The sequence below is a fragment of the Platalea leucorodia genome, assembly GCF_965183815.1.
Source record: "Platalea leucorodia genome assembly, chromosome: 6".
Lineage (NCBI taxonomy): Eukaryota > Metazoa > Chordata > Aves > Pelecaniformes > Threskiornithidae > Platalea > Platalea leucorodia.
This window is the reverse complement of record NC_138828.1, coordinates 4,619,788-4,638,476: the sequence shown is the minus strand read 5'-3', so window position 1 is coordinate 4,638,476 and position 18,689 is coordinate 4,619,788. Positions and strand designations below refer to the sequence as shown.

Sequence of the window (18,689 nt, the reverse complement as noted above, 5' to 3'; positions counted from 1 at the left end):
CACTCAAGAAAAATCAGCAGTCAGTGATTTCTGAGGAAATATTACAACTACTTATGATCAAAAACACTGATGTGTTAGAGACTGATAAATTGTGACAGTTGGAGGAAATGTCACTGAAACATCATGAATGGGGTATTTATGTGCATTTCTGGGTGGTCCAAATGACCGTGGGACTGTTAGAAGTTAATGGGTCAGAAGAAAAAAGTGTTGAGGCTGAACATCAGGCAACATTCACCAGAAGTGTGGTCTGGTTAAGCCTTAGAATAAGTTTCTACTAGGAGTTAAGCAACTTGAAGTGTTAACATATGGGCTGGAGAATGAAAGGAGGCAGCAATTCCGTGAGGGAGGATTTGCAGAAAGAACAATACCTTCCTTATAGTCTCATTAGTTCACATTTGTAGAAGCGTCCCACCAATTCACATAGAATATCTTTGTGGGGGGTCTCATTAGCAGAGGTTATAGTTACCTATCTAAAAGCATCAATAAAAAACCACACTTGGTGAGCCAGCAACTTTAGACCACATAGGCATTAATGAGAACAAAATATGTCTGATTACATGCTGTTATGACTACATCTATCATATGTGTTCAAGAAAGCGGGACTTGTGGCAAGTTAGTGGTGGCTATCTGCACACCTTCAGAAGTATTAAAGGAAGAGAAATAATTGTTGCAAGGCTTTCTCTAATCACAATTCCCCTATTCAGGCAAGAGACAAGTAAAACCCTGAAAATAAAGAAAACCACTCCGGTAGTATGTTTCACATCACACTTGACAATACTAACCATGATAAAAACAGATCAACTTTGGTGGTCCTGGAGTGAGACAAACTATTAGTTTGCATGAATCCGTCTGCAGCAATCAGCTGTTATCAGTTTATCAAGAGGGAAGAGTTTACAGACTTCCTAAGTACCTTTACACCATGTTTCCCAACTAGAGGTGTGGGGCTGTGTACATATGTGTACACATATGTGAGGATATGTATCTGTGTAAAACCTAACTCCAAATATGCCTTTAGCCACCTTTCTACCAGGAAGCCTTTTTTCTTCAAAGCTCCAAGTTCTGAAATCAATTCGAAAAGTTTAAAGCCAAAGAAACATAGAAGTCAAAAGGGTCACATAGCTAGCTTCCAAGTATCATTTCATGCACAACATCGTGCCAGCTTTCATTCCATGTACAAGTTGAGGTATTCAGACACTTTATATTCATTGATTATCGACTTCAACCTCTGGCATCATTTAGCTTTCTGGAATCACACAAGATTTTATGTACACTATAGACTGATCAAATTGCTGAAAATACTGAAAAACTGGTGTTTTAACTTACAGATGATTATGCATTGAAAACAAATGAGAGGTGAAAGTGCTGAGCAGCGCCTCCACTCAGAAATTATAAGAGAGAGTTAGAACAAAGTTAGAAGACCTACAACAGCTTTTACCAGCTGAGAAACTGTCCTTATCCTAGGTAAAAGAGTTTTCTAAAAGCTTGTGGTAAGCTGTGAGCAGCTGGCATCAACACCCCTCATGAGCAAAGCCACACTTATAAACACAAAACATGTTGCAACTTCATTAAGCTTAAAAAAGAAAAAAAAAAAATTACTTTCAAGAAGCACCCAAGTTTCATGAGCTCAGTCAAAAAGTCTCTTGGAAAGTTTTCTGAGAAAAAAAAAAAAAAGCTGTTTTTTTCCTCTGCAGCGAACAGAAACCCTCAACTTTTGCTAATGGTCAACAGGAGTCATTTTTCACTGAAATCAGTTTGTTTTTTTCTGTATTGAATGAGCAGTCATATGTAAGGAGTAGCAAGTAGGTATCATGGATCATTGGACTGCTAACAAATGGCAGGAGTCATACAAGCTTAGAAAGGAAGGAAAGAGAGGAAAGAGTTTACATTAATTTTTTTTAGCCTAAAGGGAAGTTTTAGATATAGAAAATAAAGACATTCTGACTTCTGATTTATGCTGGAGTCAGATGAGAGGAAACCTCTGGCCTGCCTCCAAATGAATTACCCATAGAGCGTTCCACTCTGCTACGGACAGGCCACCAGAGATGACCAGAGTATTGCAGGGGATCAACAAGCATCCTCCTCCTCCTCTGCTCAGCACTGTAATCAGCAACAGGCTCTTAACCTGCTGCAGATGGGAAGTTATTAGCTCAGTCCATAGGGTGGATAAACACAACTGCTTAGCATCAAGATCTCTGCTTTCCAAATGCTGAACTAGATCAGAGATCCTTAGCCTACCTACAAGGAGAGGTAAGGACAGGAGAAGAGCTTACAACAGCCCTGCGAGGCAGCGCTGACCCTGCCCTTTGGTCAGGCTGGCAGCCCATGCACCGAGTGCTCACCGCTGTCCTCCTGCCAGGGCCAAACTGCTCACATATCACCTGTTTCTCCTGATGGATGATGGAATGCAGCAACTCTCACTTTTAATGGAGTTTTCCTTATTTACCCAGGCAGTAACTTCATTATTTCAGCTATCCCTCATTAGCAATTAGCAGCTACCTTTGCAACATGTAACTGCCTTCTGCAAAGTCTGTATTCTCCCCACTGATTAGTTGCACCTAATTTGGTCAAGATGCTTGTTAAATCACTAAGCCCTGTGAGAAGGTCTGTGTATAGGAACTAGACCATGAGAGAATCAGCTTTAATTCCTGATGCAACGTTAACACATGGTATTAATAAGAGGCTGTTTCTCTTCACTATTGTGTATCGGTTTTAAATAGTTAGGTCCTAATCTCCCAATCAATCATCTTCAAAATCAGTAGGCTTTAATCATCAATCAAATGCATTTTTATGGGGAAGCAGGAAGTGCTATTTAGCAAGGAGGCAGCAATTTTTAAACTTCTGTTTTTCTTTGGCTGCCTGAATCAAAGAAAAATTACAGTTCCTGCAGATGGCTATGGCATCACAACAGAGTTATATCGCAGAGTTCTGTTCTTTCTGGGGAAAGGCCCCATGTCTAGGAAGTCAGCTGACCGCAAGATTGAAGATCTACAGAAGGACCAACTCTGGATGAATGTAACCTGGATTCCTCGATCAAATGTACCCAGCTTTGGGCTTTACCCCTGAGGATTCAGTGAATGCTGACCAGCGACCATAGGAACACAGGACCTCAGACACTGGTTTCTAAAATGAAACTACAATAGTAATGGTAATTATGAAATATGGCCTATTTTCATGTTTTTAATATAGCACAGAAATACTCCAAAGATATTTGAATTTCTGAGCGAATATAAAGCTGTTGAACTTTAAGGGGGAGAGTTTAAAAGGCACAAACGGCACTTAACTTCCAATTATGCCTTGGAAAATGTCCCACTAATGGCTAATATAGCTGATTTATTTTCATAAACTTTAATTACTTCACACTTCTTTTTTTACTGAACAGTATAATCAGTTCAACAGAGCAGTTCAAACACAATGCACAAACTAAAGAGACCCACTCTAATGCCAGGTTTCCATATGCAAGTTTAAATTCCTTATCAAGTCTAATATTTAGACATCTAGATAAGTGTGAATGCTTGCATGTATTGTAACATCTGTGTACAACAGATGCACTAGTTTACATTAAATCTGATTACTAATATTTTATCTGGAAGATTTTACCAATGTTATTTAGATCAAATAATTTGGGATGAAGACCATATTTTTGTTTTGGCTAGTATAAAGTCAGGGGCTTCTCATATGTTAGTAATACAAGCAATAGTAGCAGCAGAGATCTGTCTCATGAAGTGTAATATTTTGACAGCTTGCAATACCAGTGCCTGGGAAATCCAGCAGGACAAAACAGTAAGAAAGAAAACGTACGGTTTTAGGTCGCCTTGCGTGCTATTCCCTCGTACTAGAGGTGTAGGCTGAGACATTTGATAAGTATTCAGTGTGATTTAGTGGCAGATTTCTTAGAGCAGAAGTACTGTTTTTTATTTATTTTTAAAGATAAGAGTCTTAATTAAGATGTTTTACCTGGCCCTGAGGATTTCCAAGACCCTTCTGGAAAGAGCCTGCCTGCAGGCAGGGCTGTCTGCTCTGCGAGTCGAGATGAGAGCAGGTGCTGTCTGCTAAAAAGCAAGAAAATATTGCCCTCTAGTGCTGAAAGCAAGCAGAGGATGCAGAGTCCAAGAGGGGTTTTTAATTCCTGTTTCCAAGATAACCTGCCTATCTCATACTAACAAAACTAAGGCTTGTTGCAATTAGCTGTTTTTGTGGGCAGATTACCCACCCAGCAAGGCTGCCCTTCCCACGGAGAGCAATTCTCCTGATCCGATAAACCCTCAGGGTCGGGCTGAGTGACTCATCAACGTCACCATAACTGGAGCACAGCCTCGCAGAGAATGCTTCGCTTGATCCAGTTTTATCTTTTGATAAAAATCTTAATTGGAGGTTTAATAACAAGCAAGATCCCGGCATGCAGGCAGAACTGCAGAACAAGGGAAGCAGCAAAGGAGGGGCAAATACTCGTACAGTTATCAGGATGATTTTAATTTCCTAGTGATAGTTGTGATTTCTTTTTTATTTCTTCTCTCACACATAAGACATTACTAAATACAGAACATCTATCTCATTTCTGTTCACTTCTGTCCATGGATAAATTACCCACCTTGCTCACCTTTTGGCCAATTGCTGTGTGACACACAGCAGGGTCACTGATGGAGTAGCCCACAACACAGGGGTACGAATCTCTTGGCAAGCTTCCAACTGAGAACGGTAAAACAGACAAAAACCTGAACCTGGCAAAGTCACAAATGGCCTCAGCAACAACTCCCTCTCTCTAAACTGCGAGAGCAGCAACAAGCCTCTCATGAGCAAGTAGACCTATTAATTCACAATTACTTCAGCGTTCTGTTCATTGCTTGATAAGCTCCCAAAAGCAGCGCAGTACTCTAATGCTAGGAGAGCGGTATACGAGGCATTTAAAGCCAAATTAAAACTTTTCACTTGCATTTTTAAGATCCTGAACTGACACAATCAAGAGGTTCCTTAGAACTGTATACCAGTCATAAAATATCCTGCTAGACAAATTTCTTCAGTACCTTTCTTACAAGCAGTTTCCACTTTTAGGTGTAAAGCTTAAGATGAATAATTTTCAGAATGAAACTCAAAAGTGTAATCTGAGTTAATGGAGGAGGACACATCAACTGACAAGTATCTGCCTGGAAAGAATGTTTCTTCCTTGCAGTTCAAAAATCATCCATTGTTTACAGTCTCACATTTTTCCAATAGGTAAACAATATAAATAATTTAGAAAGATGTTAATTCCTATTTACATCCATAGAGCAGCACGGGCTATTTATTTAGTTAGTTTTAATTGCCTCTGAGTCATATAGTTTATTGTTACCAATGGTAATTTTTCATGAATTTCGGTAGAACTACCAGGAATTGCACAAGGGCTTCAGAGCTGGCCAGGCAGTCAGGTTTAAGCACCTCGTACTTCAGCCATACAGCACAGCAGGGACAGACCGAAGGCCCAGTCCTTTAGCTGGAGGCGTCATGGCCCAGGGCACACACCTACGTGCCCACCCAGCACTCACCGAACAACTCCCTTCCATGCTACGTACCACCTCCATTTCATCCCCGATGGAGGCAGAGGCATGCACGGCTGCCCCCTGCAGTTTTAGTAGCCCACTCATCCGCTTGGAAAATCCATGCATAGTCTTTATCATTCCAGACAGTCCTTAAACAGACTGTAAAGTACTGATCACTCCAGGTACAGAATCAAAACTGGAGAGAGAAGTCCTACAAATCTTTCCTCGAAGTCCTCTCGTATCTTTCACTTTGGTTTCATTAGTTTCACAGCCCAACACAGAATTCGTTACCCCTTTCAAAATACTTATGTACTTTCAGTTTGATATGGAACACGGCCCAATATTTAACAAATATTTACTTTGTCCTAATTTTGTCCTACAACCTTCAGTCATTGCCATTTGCAATAGCAATGAACCATTTTAGATAAGAAATGCCCATAAATGAAGAGGTACATATCCTCAAAAAGTTATGTTTAGACTTTATTTTTATACCCTAAGAATACAGGAGAGCTGTTTAATGCAGCTTATCTTAATACATCAGGAAAGCAAGTGACACTGAGTGCTCCTTGAACTGTTCATAAACTTCCCTCTTAACTCAGATTACCAGTATCAATCACCATCTTTATTAACGTGTGTTTTTAATTGCTTTATGGATTTTATTTTATTTAATCTTCTTTTACTTCTTGTTGCAGATAATGTTAAGAGTCCTCTTCATTGATTATTGGCAGCTGCTGCATTCTGAGAAAACCTCTTTCAATTTAGCTTTCCGGATCCTTTGACTTCCCGCTCCGACAGCTTTATAACCTCCCCGACAGCTTCATAAATGCACTGCAATGGTCACATGAACATCTTGGGAGAGGAATCGGCACCTCTGCATCTCCTCGTTCCTATGGCACTTTAGGAAGAGAGAACCAAAAAAGCAGCAAGGCCAACAAAAGTTGGAAGTCCTGCAAAAGATGAATCTAATCGTGAAACTCCGCAGAAGTTTCAGAACGCTGGTCATTCTCCTGGCGACCTTCTGCTTGGCAAGTATCATCATTTCTGCCTATTACCTCTACACCGGCTACAAGCAGGAAATGACCCTTGTGGAAACCACTGGAGAAGCGGAGTGCGAAGACCTCAAGCTTCTACCGTACAGGTCCGTGGAGCTGAAAACAGCTAAGCCAATTGATCCATCTAAAACTGATCCCACTGTCCTCCTGTTCGTGGAAAGCCAGTACTCCCAGCTGGGGCAAGACATCATAGCCATCCTCGAGTCCAGCAGATTTCAGTACCACATGGTCATTGCGCCAGCTAAGGGGGATATTCCCCCGCTCACAGACAATGGAAGAGGAAAATACACAATTGTCATATATGAGAATATTTTAAAGTACGTATCCATGGACTCGTGGAATAGAGAGCTTCTGGAAAAATACTGTGTGGAATACAGTGTTAGCATAATTGGTTTTCATAAAGCCAACGAGAACAGCTCCCCAAGTACAAAACTGAAAGGATTGCCATTACATCTTTACAATAATGTAGCCCTCAAAGACTGTGTGGTAAACCCTCAGTCTCCCCTGCTGCGCATTACCAAAGCGCCAAGGGTTGAGAAAGGTCCGCTGCCCGGCGAAGACTGGACAGTTTTCCAGTTTAACCATTCCACCTATCAGCCTGTGCTTTTAACTGAACTGCAGACCTCCAGACCGCCGCCCGCAGCATTGCCAAAGGCTGCTCTGTATGCAACTGTCATCCAAGACTTGGGGTTTCATGACGGGATTCAGAGAGTCCTTTTTGGAAACAACCTGACCTTCTGGTTGCACAAATTGATCTTTATTGATGCCATCTCTTTCCTGTCGGGGAAGAAGCTCACGCTGTCCTTGGATAGGTACATTCTGGTTGACATAGATGACATCTTTGTTGGGAAGGAGGGAACAAGGATGAACATCAACGATGTGAAGGTAAGGCAAGAATTGGGGGATACCATCCCAGATACATGTATGTGCAAATGGGTATTTAAAAAGAGACAAAGCTTGAAGAAGCTGGCAAGCTCCATTTCCTAGTAAAGGCTGGAAGTGCACAAGTGTAGCTAGCGGATACAGAAACCCTAACCTGAGATTACTTTAAACATCTGTTTACCCACATACATACAGAGATGCATTCATGTATGTGTATATACATTAATAGAGATGGCCTCGTACAGTAATGCATATAGTGAATGTACTGGCTGCCTCTTGCTTATATAGGTTCTGCTCAAGGGCTTCACCCAGAGCACCTGGGTAACAAAGGAGGCTTTTTATACCTCACATAACAGAGATCTTTCTTGAAATTAAATAAAAGGATCTCTGTTTCAGGAGCAAGTGTGCTGCTGAGATATCTGAATTTTTAGGCAACAACACCTTTTACACCGCATTAATTTGTTTTTCCCTGTGCACATACATACACATGTATGTATATGTATGGCATACATATATATAATACCATTTATAGGCATTTTCCGTATTCGTCCTTTCACTGTTTTCTGAAAAGTAGACAGAACAATGGGAGATGGTTGCCTTTTTAAATCTCACATAACTCACACTATGTTTTAAAAGAACAAAAAGAGCAAAAGGGAAAAAAAAGCCTGAAAAAGTTACAGTCACATTTTGACTTACAAGAATTATCAGGATATTTTTCATTGGCAGACTAGCAGGTAAGCATTTAAAGTTACCAATGACAGGATGGAAGCATAGCCTACGCTTTAGCAAATGACATAACTATCTGATATGGTGAAAAACCCACAGACTATTCTTCAGGGGCCCTTTCAAACTTATTTTCTTATTCTGTAGTATCCAGGGACACCATTAGATTTGTTCAGAGTAATTTTCAAAGATGTGTGCAACTTGGAAAGAATAGACAGAACTCAATAGCATGACAGTTATTTCCTTGCAATTTTCCACATGTGGGAATCATCATATTCAGAGATTAATTGAAGTTCCTGAGCATGCAACATCACATTCTCAAGCCTTTATTCTAGAGGTTTTTTTCCCTGTCAATACCCCAATGCTTTCATGAGCAATAAGCAAGCCTTTTGTTTCTAAACACAGATTTCTATTTTCTTTCTTAATTCTTATTTCCATTTCTACATCTTCTATATTCATCTGCCTCCTCAACCAGATCATTAAGAGACATATTGAAATACCCAGCAAAAGCAGTAGTCTCATATACAATTAAAACAATTTTGCAGATCAGAACAGTTAGGGTGATTCTATTAGCCAAACCAGGCGTATGAATGCTCATCAGGGCTGATTTCTAGCACCAGGCACTCCAAGTGCCTGGTGTCTTGAGTTCTGAGCACTGTGCACAAGCTCACTGATCAAGTGCTCTCTCTCCGGAAATATATGGTAAAACGCTCCGAGGAAGGGCTTGTGTACAAGAGGAAATTAACTGAAAAGGCAATTGTGGAACAACTTTTTCAGCAATAGCTTTCCGCCTGCACATATTTGAGAGTGTCTTTTTCTGATGTGGTTTGCTCCACTAAGGAAGTCTATTATTCCACATTGGTTAAAGAGCCCCTATTATGATAAGAAGGGTGTCCATACAGAGTCACTTGGAAATTCAAATCATACTTTTGACTGGAATAATCTCACTCAGCAGAAAAAAAACCCAAGTCACCTCCTTTATTATCCAGCCATCGACAACATTACTAGGCAAACCTTTCCACCCGTGCTTGGCAGAGCATCCACACTTCATCGCTCGTTATAGGAGACACGGCAGAAAACCCCAGCTCCAGGGGCTTAAGTAGGAGCTGGATGGCAGAACTGTAGCTGTTAAAAGCATTCAGCATCACTTTTATATACTACACACATTTACCTATCTGAAAGTCAAGCAGTCCACAGTGTTGAATACCTTGAAAATAACAAGAGAAAGCATCTGCTAGGATTCAGACTTTTTTAATTTTTTTTTTTTCCTCCAAAGGAACATGTGGTGAGTCTTCTTTTTATAGCCTATGTTTGAGTCAAGGTGTGAAGGGAAGCTTTCATTCTTCTCACATTTCTCCCATGAAAAATTAGCAGCCCACTTCCCTTGCAAAACCACCAGTAGTACCACTCATGGGATAAATTCCCTCTTCACCTCAAACAAGAAATCATGCCGCAAACACCGACCACTGGGAGAAGTCTTTTGCAAGCACCAGCTCAGAACCAGCCTTCCCATCAAGTGCTCTTTTGGGGACAATAAAGTTCATTTCCCTTTTAGACAATGTTCACTTGTAAAGCCACTCTGCAACTTGACCATCTATTGATACTCTGTCCTTAACATCATGGGTTTCACTTCAAATCAGTTACATGGTACAAATTTGTTCCTCAGGGTATTTCAGAAACACCTGCTACATAAATCAGCCCATTCTTATAGACTGGACATTCCCAGAATACATTAACATTCAAAACAGGGTGCTTGCTAATGAACATAACACCGAAATCAGAGCGTACCTTGGTTAGTTTACAGTAAAGGATAATTACAGCCAGTTAGAGAGCAACCTCCCAAGTCACTTGGGAAAGGAAGCAATTAAGAACCAGTGGACTGCCTTTTACCCGTTAAGGCAGAGCAGCTTCTTTGCTTGAAAGGCAAACTAGCAAAGGGAAACAATATTTAAGAGGCTGATATTTAAGTGATGTCAAAGTATTGCTATGCATTTTGAAGCAGCAGCTGTAGCCAGCTGCTCAGAGAGGGTTGCATTTTCACAGCAGGTGAGAGGCTGTTTCTGACACACGGAGGCACCGTGAGATTTAGGGGCAGGTTGTGCTTGTCCTGTAAGGGTATGATAAGGGTGGAAGCGTGAATGGCTCTGATAGCTAAAGGCACTAACACAGGCTCTGTATGTTGTTCAACAAGAACTTGGCAGATTTTGGACCACCTCCTTTCTTTCCTGAACTGCATATTACAGGTATATTTAGCACTAAAAAAAACAAACCAACAAAAAAAACAAACAAAAAAACCCCCACAGTCCACATTTATAATGCCATACACCTCAAAACTCATTTCATCCTGTCCCCTGCAATGCAAGTTTAAAACATCAGCACTGCCAATATAAAAGAAAATATTTATTATTTATACAGTGCTTTCAAAAACAAAACGAGAACCATGTAAAGCAGTGCTTGTAACGAAACAATTTCTCAACACAGTACAATCCATCGCATTATGCCACATCACTACTTCTCCAGTTCCTTCAGTTCTCAGCATTTGTTTCTGCAAACAGCGTAAGTTCACTTTGCAGAGTTATGCGGACTCTCTGCCAGGCTCTCCTAAGGTGCCACGCATACCCGTGTGCCTTGGGAATGCCTTCATACACGGCAGATACCCAGGTGCATGCAAGAAAACTGCAAATGAACAGTTACACACCTCCTAAACTATATTAAAAATCTAACTAAATAACATCACTCTGCTCAACCTCTTAGGCATTTCCTTCCAGTGACCAAACGTATAATAACCGCCAACCCAAAGGACACACGACTAGAAATGAGTCTTCTGATAACAGTATTCGTATGTAACAATAAAACAGCCAAGTAACACTGTTCCTGTGTAATTACTTCCTGCAACTCAAATGTTTTTATCCCCTCACAAAGCCATTTCTCAATTAGGTGCTTCAGGGATATATATATAATTTTATAAAGGGTGGCATCAGCTAGAGAAACAGAGATTAGAGAACGGAGTTATTATGGGCTCTGTTTACCACAAAAGATCTCCTAGTCCCTTGTATTATAGAAGTTGTGCAAGGTCATATCTGGCTAAGTAATTAAATAGGAACTCAGCAGAGCCACAGAAAGCTATTTTCCTGAGCTTTGCGGAGATCTATCTTGAGCCTAGCGAGCCTCTGCAAATGAATTTCTCCCTTTCCCTCCTGCCAATATATTATCTCACTGCTTGATTTCAGACAGCAAAAGACTCAAGAATTCACCAGTTAATTTGCAGAATTACTGAATTTGTGTACTTGCAAATTATATTGGTTCCCAGCCACACAACAAGCCTGGGATCACTGGCATCAGTGATTTAGCAAAAAAACATAGAAACATCTGGTTATGCTGCGTCTGGGATTGCCATACAGAAAGCATGCAAAACTTTTACCTTTAAAGTTTCCTTTTAACTGAGCACAAACAGAGCTGCATTACCCAAACAGGTAGTAAGAACTTGCTAAAGTCTTTCTTTTTTTTTTTTTTTTTTTTTTTTTGTCATTGTTGTTGCTATAGTATGAGCTAGTACAATATTTACTCACCCAAGAAGAGCTCAATGCAGCGACCAGGGCTTTTTCAATGCCTTTTACAAATACACTTTCTATTGTTAACTCAAAAAACCCTGCAAGATCACAATGCAAACTAAGACTCTTACTCTTTAAGAAATAAAAAATAAAACAAACCAAAAAGCATTAGCCTTTCACTTTATACCTTCCTCTTAAATCTAGGCCTTGCACTGCCGCACAGCTTCCCTTCTATAGCCTTCTTCCAGGTGGACTCTCTCAGGAGCCACCTGCTTCCCTCTCTTTCCCCACTCTCCCAGCTGGAGCTGATAATCAAAGAGAAATTGCTTGTCCCAGCACCATCATATCACAAAGCCCCTTTCTCTAAAAGCTACGTTTCCCTTTTCTGTATTCCCTATAATTGCTACCATAACAGCAGGAGCATCCTTGTGCTTTCTGAGATACCATAAAATGATAGAGCAATGCTTGGGAATGTCCTTTGTGTTACTGTTGACTGCAGTCCCTCCTTCTCCTTGCAGCACCAAATAGCCTATCTGCATTCTCCCCTCTTCTTCCACTCTAAGCTTTAGTCTGCTCACTTCAGTGGAAATAAGAATTACATTAGTCTCTGACACCTCCTCACTTCCACAAGTCTGCACTTTGTCTTTGACCTTCACCATCATTAAAATGCCTTGAACACTTAAAGGCTGTGATTTCTTGCTCATTTTAGTATTTTAAAGACAAGAATTCATGTTGCAGTTGCATCTTTTCTGATAATTCCAAATTAAAGAGTAGTGGCTCAGCAGGAGGCTGAGCTCAATAACTGAATCTCTCCAGCATATGCTTTTCCTCATCTCTCTGCAAGGACAGTTGCTTTCAGGTGGAATAATGAGAAACGTCTGGGCCACATCACCAGGCATGGCAGAGTGAGAGTCAGTACAAAGTTGCAGATGGGCACGGAGTGGGTAAAGCTCTCTGTGATGCTGTGTGCAAATCATCCTCCCTGTTCCTGCAAAGTCTAAAAGCCCTTTGAAAGAAGGAATTTAATAAACTGTTGTAGACCAATGCTCGTTCCTACTTCAGTTCTGCTGGGATGCCTTACCTCTCGTGCTGTTTGGAGTTGGTGGTGCAGACCCAAGCCAGGCATGTGGATGAGAAAACTCTATTTAACAATGGACAATAACACATTTCTGCATCCCTTCATAGAATTTGGCATCTAGTGTCACAGAATATGCCCAGCTTTCTGTAAAAATTTGCCAGCAGTGGTCAAGACCAGGATTAAGGGTGAGGGAGGATTATAACGGATACCTGGATTTCTAACTCAGGTTTCTGAAGAGTTTCTCTGGATACTCTACTCTCTTTTACTCTTCCTGTACTCACAACTGTAGGGAAGATTATGATGGAAATTACAGCAGCCCAATACCTCAGTTTGCATCCAGTTAGTTCCAAATGTACTCAATATCAGTCCCGAGAATCCCCAGTGCTTGAGCAAAATTTGAAACTCCTAATGCTACAAATAGGGACTAGAAACGAATCTTTTTAAATTGTTCATTCATCTGCAGCTTTTTCCTTCAGCAGAAGCTGCAAACAGCAATCGCTTCCTTGCCGATAACGTGCAACACAATAGTCGTCCCTATAGCCTTTTTTATAATAATAAACTCCTGCCAGTAAAGTAACCACATCTATGGACAATACAGAGAGAAACTAAAACCAGAAGATGTATGAGCATAGGAAGCTAGAGGAGACAGCCAAGCATTCGTCATTATAGGCTGTGTTGCCCTTATGTCACCTTTTAAAGCACTTGAGAGTAGCAGTGAGGAACACAATGAAGCGAAATTCTGGAGTTCCCACTTTTGGATGGTCTTAAAGACTTTAAAAAAGAATTTAAAAAGCAGCTGAGAAGGCATTATAAGAAAAATCTAATAATCAGACAATCTTTTTAAAAATGGGAGTGTCTACTCCATTCTGCTTCAGCAGAGATGACAGTTCATTCAATATTTTCCTTGTTCAGGTCTCTTGAATCACCCAATTCTTTCTGCAGTAATTTGAGTGTTGAATACTGCTCAAGTGCCTTGTCAAGATACATCACACAAAACGTTTCATACTTTTTTTGTTTCAATAAAGCCTGTTCTTTCATTCAGAATTTCAGTACTAATGTAGTTAAAAGACACAATTCCTTTGCCATCAGCAAAACATTTATTTTTCTCCTTGGCGACCTGGCAGATTGACTGTCTGATTACCCTGCCTGAATTATAATAGATTTGGGGTTCTCTCATCTGCCAGGTGTCCCACTAAAGATATGGTAGATCTTGACAGTGTTTTATACAGTCTTGCCAGAAAACAAATTCTGGTGGCTCTAATTTTGTAGCTCTTTCATTTCATTAGTTTAGACAATTAGGTTCCTTCCATGTGTCCTGCACATTAAAAGGGTACCTCTATCACATGGTCTAAGCAAGATTTTCCTGAATGTTTGAAAACTCACTCGGTGTTCTCCTGCCCCAGAGGGCACACTGGTTTTTTGTCTGCAGGGTTAGAAAACTCCAAGCAGTGCAATTTGATATTGTTTGTACAATTTGATAAATTTGACAAATTTGATATTGTTTGTACAAGCACCGCAGAATTATCACAGATCTGTGATCTTTTTCCCAAGGAAAAAAGTTTAATCATTCACAAGGAAACAAATTAATTAAAAAAACAGAGAAAAATCATCCTTCACTCTTCCAGGTTTTTAACTAGCTGTAAGAACTCAATAGAGCTTAATTTTGAAAAAGATAAACAATTATACAATTTTCAAGAACAGCACAATACTTTTTAAAATAGAGAAGGGCAAATTTTTTTTAGTTATTGGTTTAATTCAGAAATATCTAGTGCTCGTAGCCTGTACTCAGCATCATTGTCTTGTGACACATTCCTTTGTCTACACTTCTGCTGATTTCCTGGATTTGTACTGATTTCTCCAATCCCTTCTCCAAAATAATTCTGAAGTCATAGGTTTTATCATACTGCAGTATCTTTCCAGGATATATGTGGTACTCCATTTAATTTAGCTTCATTTAATTTAATTTAAATCATTTTCATAAAATGTAGGGAATCCATAGGAGCCAAAAAACATGGCTGCTTTATATCAGCCTCTCAAGAGGCCTACATTAACCTGAGTTTTAAAACAATGCATATTAGTTAAAAAGGAGCAATAACAATTGCTTCCTGTAGAGCAAAATAACACTCTGTAATGATCAAATACCTTTCTAGAAAGGCTAGCCAATGCAGACTTAAGGAGCAGCCATAATTATTGCCTTAAAAGCACTTGATGCAGCAGTAAGCACATTACCATGAATGCCATATATAATGCAGTTACTTTAGTAGCAGTGTTACTTAAGTCACTTTAAATACGCCTTTGTCATCCAAATGTGAGCAGAAGAAACAACACGTAGAGCAAAAGCTCAATTTAGTATCATTAGCATTATTCAAATAATTTGAAAATGGCAATGCTCAGGAAAAGGGTGAGTAGATGGAAGGATGGACAAACAGATGAGATAACAGAGAAAATCCCAAAGAGAAAAGGAGAACTTTGCATATTCAGCAATAATTAACTAGACATTTTCTGCCCACCTCTGTATCATAATGTAGTATGAAAACACGTCTTCGTCTATGCCTGGTTTCAAATTCTTAGACAGATGTATCTATCTATCTATCTATCCATATACGCATACACTCACACAAATTAAATCGTATGATCTTCTTTGTCTTTTCTATGAATATGGCCATAGACCCCTTCAGTTAATACTTTTCCTTCTAATGTTATACATCTCCACCTGTCTTCTTTCCATACAGGCAGAATAACGTAAGAGCTTTTAGGTAAAAGGTATCAAATTCCAGCTTACGCAGAAGGCAGAATAAGAGTTTAGCAAGAGCTGCACCTCAAACACTGGGCTTGGTGTCCCTCTGAAGTGCAGAATTACTTTCTAGTAGATGGACATTGTCTATTAATTATCAGTCCTGAAGGTGAATATCACATGCCAGCATGTGGACCTTCAAAACTGGTAAATCATAAGCAGATTACGGTACCAGGTAATAGGATAACCTTCAAGCTAAACCTCCGGCTTCATTTCAGAAAAAAAATGCCTTTGGGCAAAATCAGGATGTGACCATTGCTTCTAGTGATCTGTGCATTCATCTATGGGAAGATTTAGGCTTTCCCCAAAGAGCTAGACAACTTTCATAAGGGTTTCCTTTTCCTCTGGACATATACGGAGTCCAAATACTTTTACAGAGACATAAGAACAAATGACTTTCTGACTCCATCGTTCAACATGAGTCATGCATAGCTTGGAATAGTTAGAATGAGTCATATATTGCCTTCAGCAGAGTTTGTCGGAGAATAGTGCTTTGCATACAAACACATGGATTTTTCTGGAGAAATTCACTTCGCAAGAAACTATTTTATTTAGGAAATTTCATATGGCTGGTGTGTAGCTACTTTAATAAATAAACAAAAAAATGAATGATTTCTTTGAACATTTGGAATTGTGACAGTTTGATACAGTTATTTCACCACTGAAGGGGATGTCTGTGCATCAGAGAGCTTCTTGGGTTTTTTTGCAATGATCATAAGCATTGACACAAAGAATCAAATTTGATGGGAAAATCATGCTGCCTTCTATGTTTATGTCACCAGATAATACTCTGGTGACTGGCCAAGCAAAAGAAGATAAAATCATGCAAAGCATTCAAGGTTTGCTGTGAAAGCACAAGCTGTAATGAAACACTATATGATGCGTTGTGGTTTTCCATCAGATGCCGACCAGTTAGACCTGATGGTCAGTTTTTGACCTATGACCATTGGCATGGCAGCTCTCCAGCCCTTTGTGGAGACACAAATCAAGGCTCTCCAGCTTAAAACCAGGAGCACCAATGGCAAGCGATGGGTAAACCCTTCATTATTCGTTAGTGTTTAATGGATCTCTCGGGAAGGTCTGGTAGGTACACCTATCATAGCCATAATGCCAGCTTCTGTGAACAGGTACACGTTTGGGAATCTTGGGCACTGAATGGCGTCTATCTGTCTCTCACTTTATACCAGATCCTGTGGCAATGCAGTATTGCTAGGGCTTTCAAAGGATGATGGTAAGAAACTGCAGGTGGTTGACTCTCCAGATGCCAGTCTACTGAATGAGGCTAACAAACATCTGTGCACACCAGGTTAGCACTGCGCCAGCAGTACTGAAGGCTGATCCGTCCACCTGTATTGTCAGGTTCCAGGACACGTTATAGTTTCAGCTGATTCTAGGGGGGTTTTTTTTGTCATTGCCAAGATACATAGCAGGCTGAACCAGAAATATGTGGAAGATCGCCTTGCTCTCTATGCTCTCTACAGGTGCACGCCACTGCTAGTGTCCCAGGAGGAGAGGCAGCCTGTCCTCTGTGCTCAGAGAGCAGGACAGAGCTCACAGCCATAAATATAAAGCTCTATTTCAATTGCCTCAGTTGTTTCCATGCTAGGGTTGATTGGGAATATTTGTACCAAGACACCCTACAGTGCTGATGTTGTTTGGGGTTAGCAGTTTGCAGCACCCATGAAATTCCGTCCATGCTCACATGAACTTACAAAACGGTGAAAATGTGGACACCATAGTGCTAGGAAGTTCCTGAAAAATCTTCCCCTCCATAGACTCCCAGAGCCCCCTTGCTTAGGAATTTTATGAGATCACTTCATTTTTTTGCTGTGTGCTGCTTGCATGCTAGGAAGCACCTGCTGGGGGTTAGATGTTAGAACATCTCAAATGTAACCCCGCAATTTGCTGTACAGGGCACCCCAGCTCTGTTTGCAGAGATCATTGTTTGCTGCCCCGCTCCTTTGAACCCTCTCTCAGAGAGACTTCTTTCATGGGTTTTTTGCTGCCAGTACAGATTACTCATTTGCCAGGTCGGGAGAGCTCCCGTTTATTTACTGCCGCACGCATGCTAGCTGCAGCAAGGTTCTCCAGTAAATCCCCCTGCTTCTTCATTGCCAGCCTATTCTCAGCTCGGCAGCGGGATGCCAACATCAGTTTTAGCTTACCCGTCATTTTCATTTCGTGGCCTTTAATGTCTTATCCGTGCGTTTATTAGCCCTGCTATCTACACGTCCCTTTTACGGCGCCTGTTCTGAAATGCACAGTGGTACCCTTTCCAAGTGATGTACATGGATGCAGCATAGCTTTGTATCCAACTGTAATCATTTTCTGCAGGCAGCAAACACAATTACTACATAAATACAGGAGGTGAGAGGAATAAAACTTTGTTCCTTATGGGCCAAATGCACAAGGCAATGTTTCTATGGAGATTTTCTTAGAGATGAGAAGCAAAAGTAATTTGAGGACTACTGCCTGTAGAGCACCATCACCCACAGAGAGGAAGCCACACGTTACATTTTTTTTTATAGCAACCTTTTATTCTGGAAACATTGTCCTGATTAATACTTCTCCTTACAATTGCTCTTCTATGGGTGCCAGAATATGCAATAGTCCTAAAAATCAAGGTTTCTAACTGTTTATAAGATTCATCTGCATAGGACCTTCCAGTATAAGTGTCTTTTCATTTATTAAAATTATATTTCTTTCACATTCTTGTTTTTACTATTGAATATAACATTGTAAAAAACCTTGCTAGTTCTACAATACTTACATAAAAATGATTTTTCATTGCTATTAATTCTTTTCTCAAAAGAAAAAAACAAAAGAATATTTTGGTCTCATGGGCAATTATAATATTATTATATAAGACTATGTGGTGATTTAAACATGTCATTTCGTGTGGACAAAATGTCTGAATTTGTAATGGAAATATTAAATATGATAAATTATAATTTCAATAGTTATAATATTTTATACAGAATATTTTATAAAAGTCAAGAATTTCTCTCAAGAAATGCCAGGATGAAAACAAAACAGAACTTTTTATTTTAACCTTAATAAAATGTCATTTTCAAAATTAACAAGAAAATGAAAGGA

The 18,689-nt window shown here is 40.0% G+C and overlaps 1 protein-coding gene across 2 annotated transcripts in view; it reads left to right on the top strand.

The window, feature by feature from the left end:
• Positions 1-18,689, top strand: part of LOC309592236 (bifunctional heparan sulfate N-deacetylase/N-sulfotransferase 4) — a gene marked incomplete at its 3' end in the record, with an annotated part of 147,178 nt that overhangs the window by 56,588 nt on the left and 71,901 nt on the right. The window contains exons 1-2 of one of the 2 annotated variants that reach the window (XM_082315439.1): positions 3,098-3,145; positions 6,206-7,450. In XM_082315439.1, coding sequence (XP_082171565.1) covers positions 6,470-7,450 — 981 coding nt within the window. In that variant the 5' untranslated portion in view covers positions 3,098-3,145; positions 6,206-6,469. Of the gene's footprint in view, positions 1-3,097; positions 3,146-6,205; positions 7,451-18,689 lie in introns of those variants that run through there. The other variant, XM_082315438.1, reaches the window with a different exon arrangement.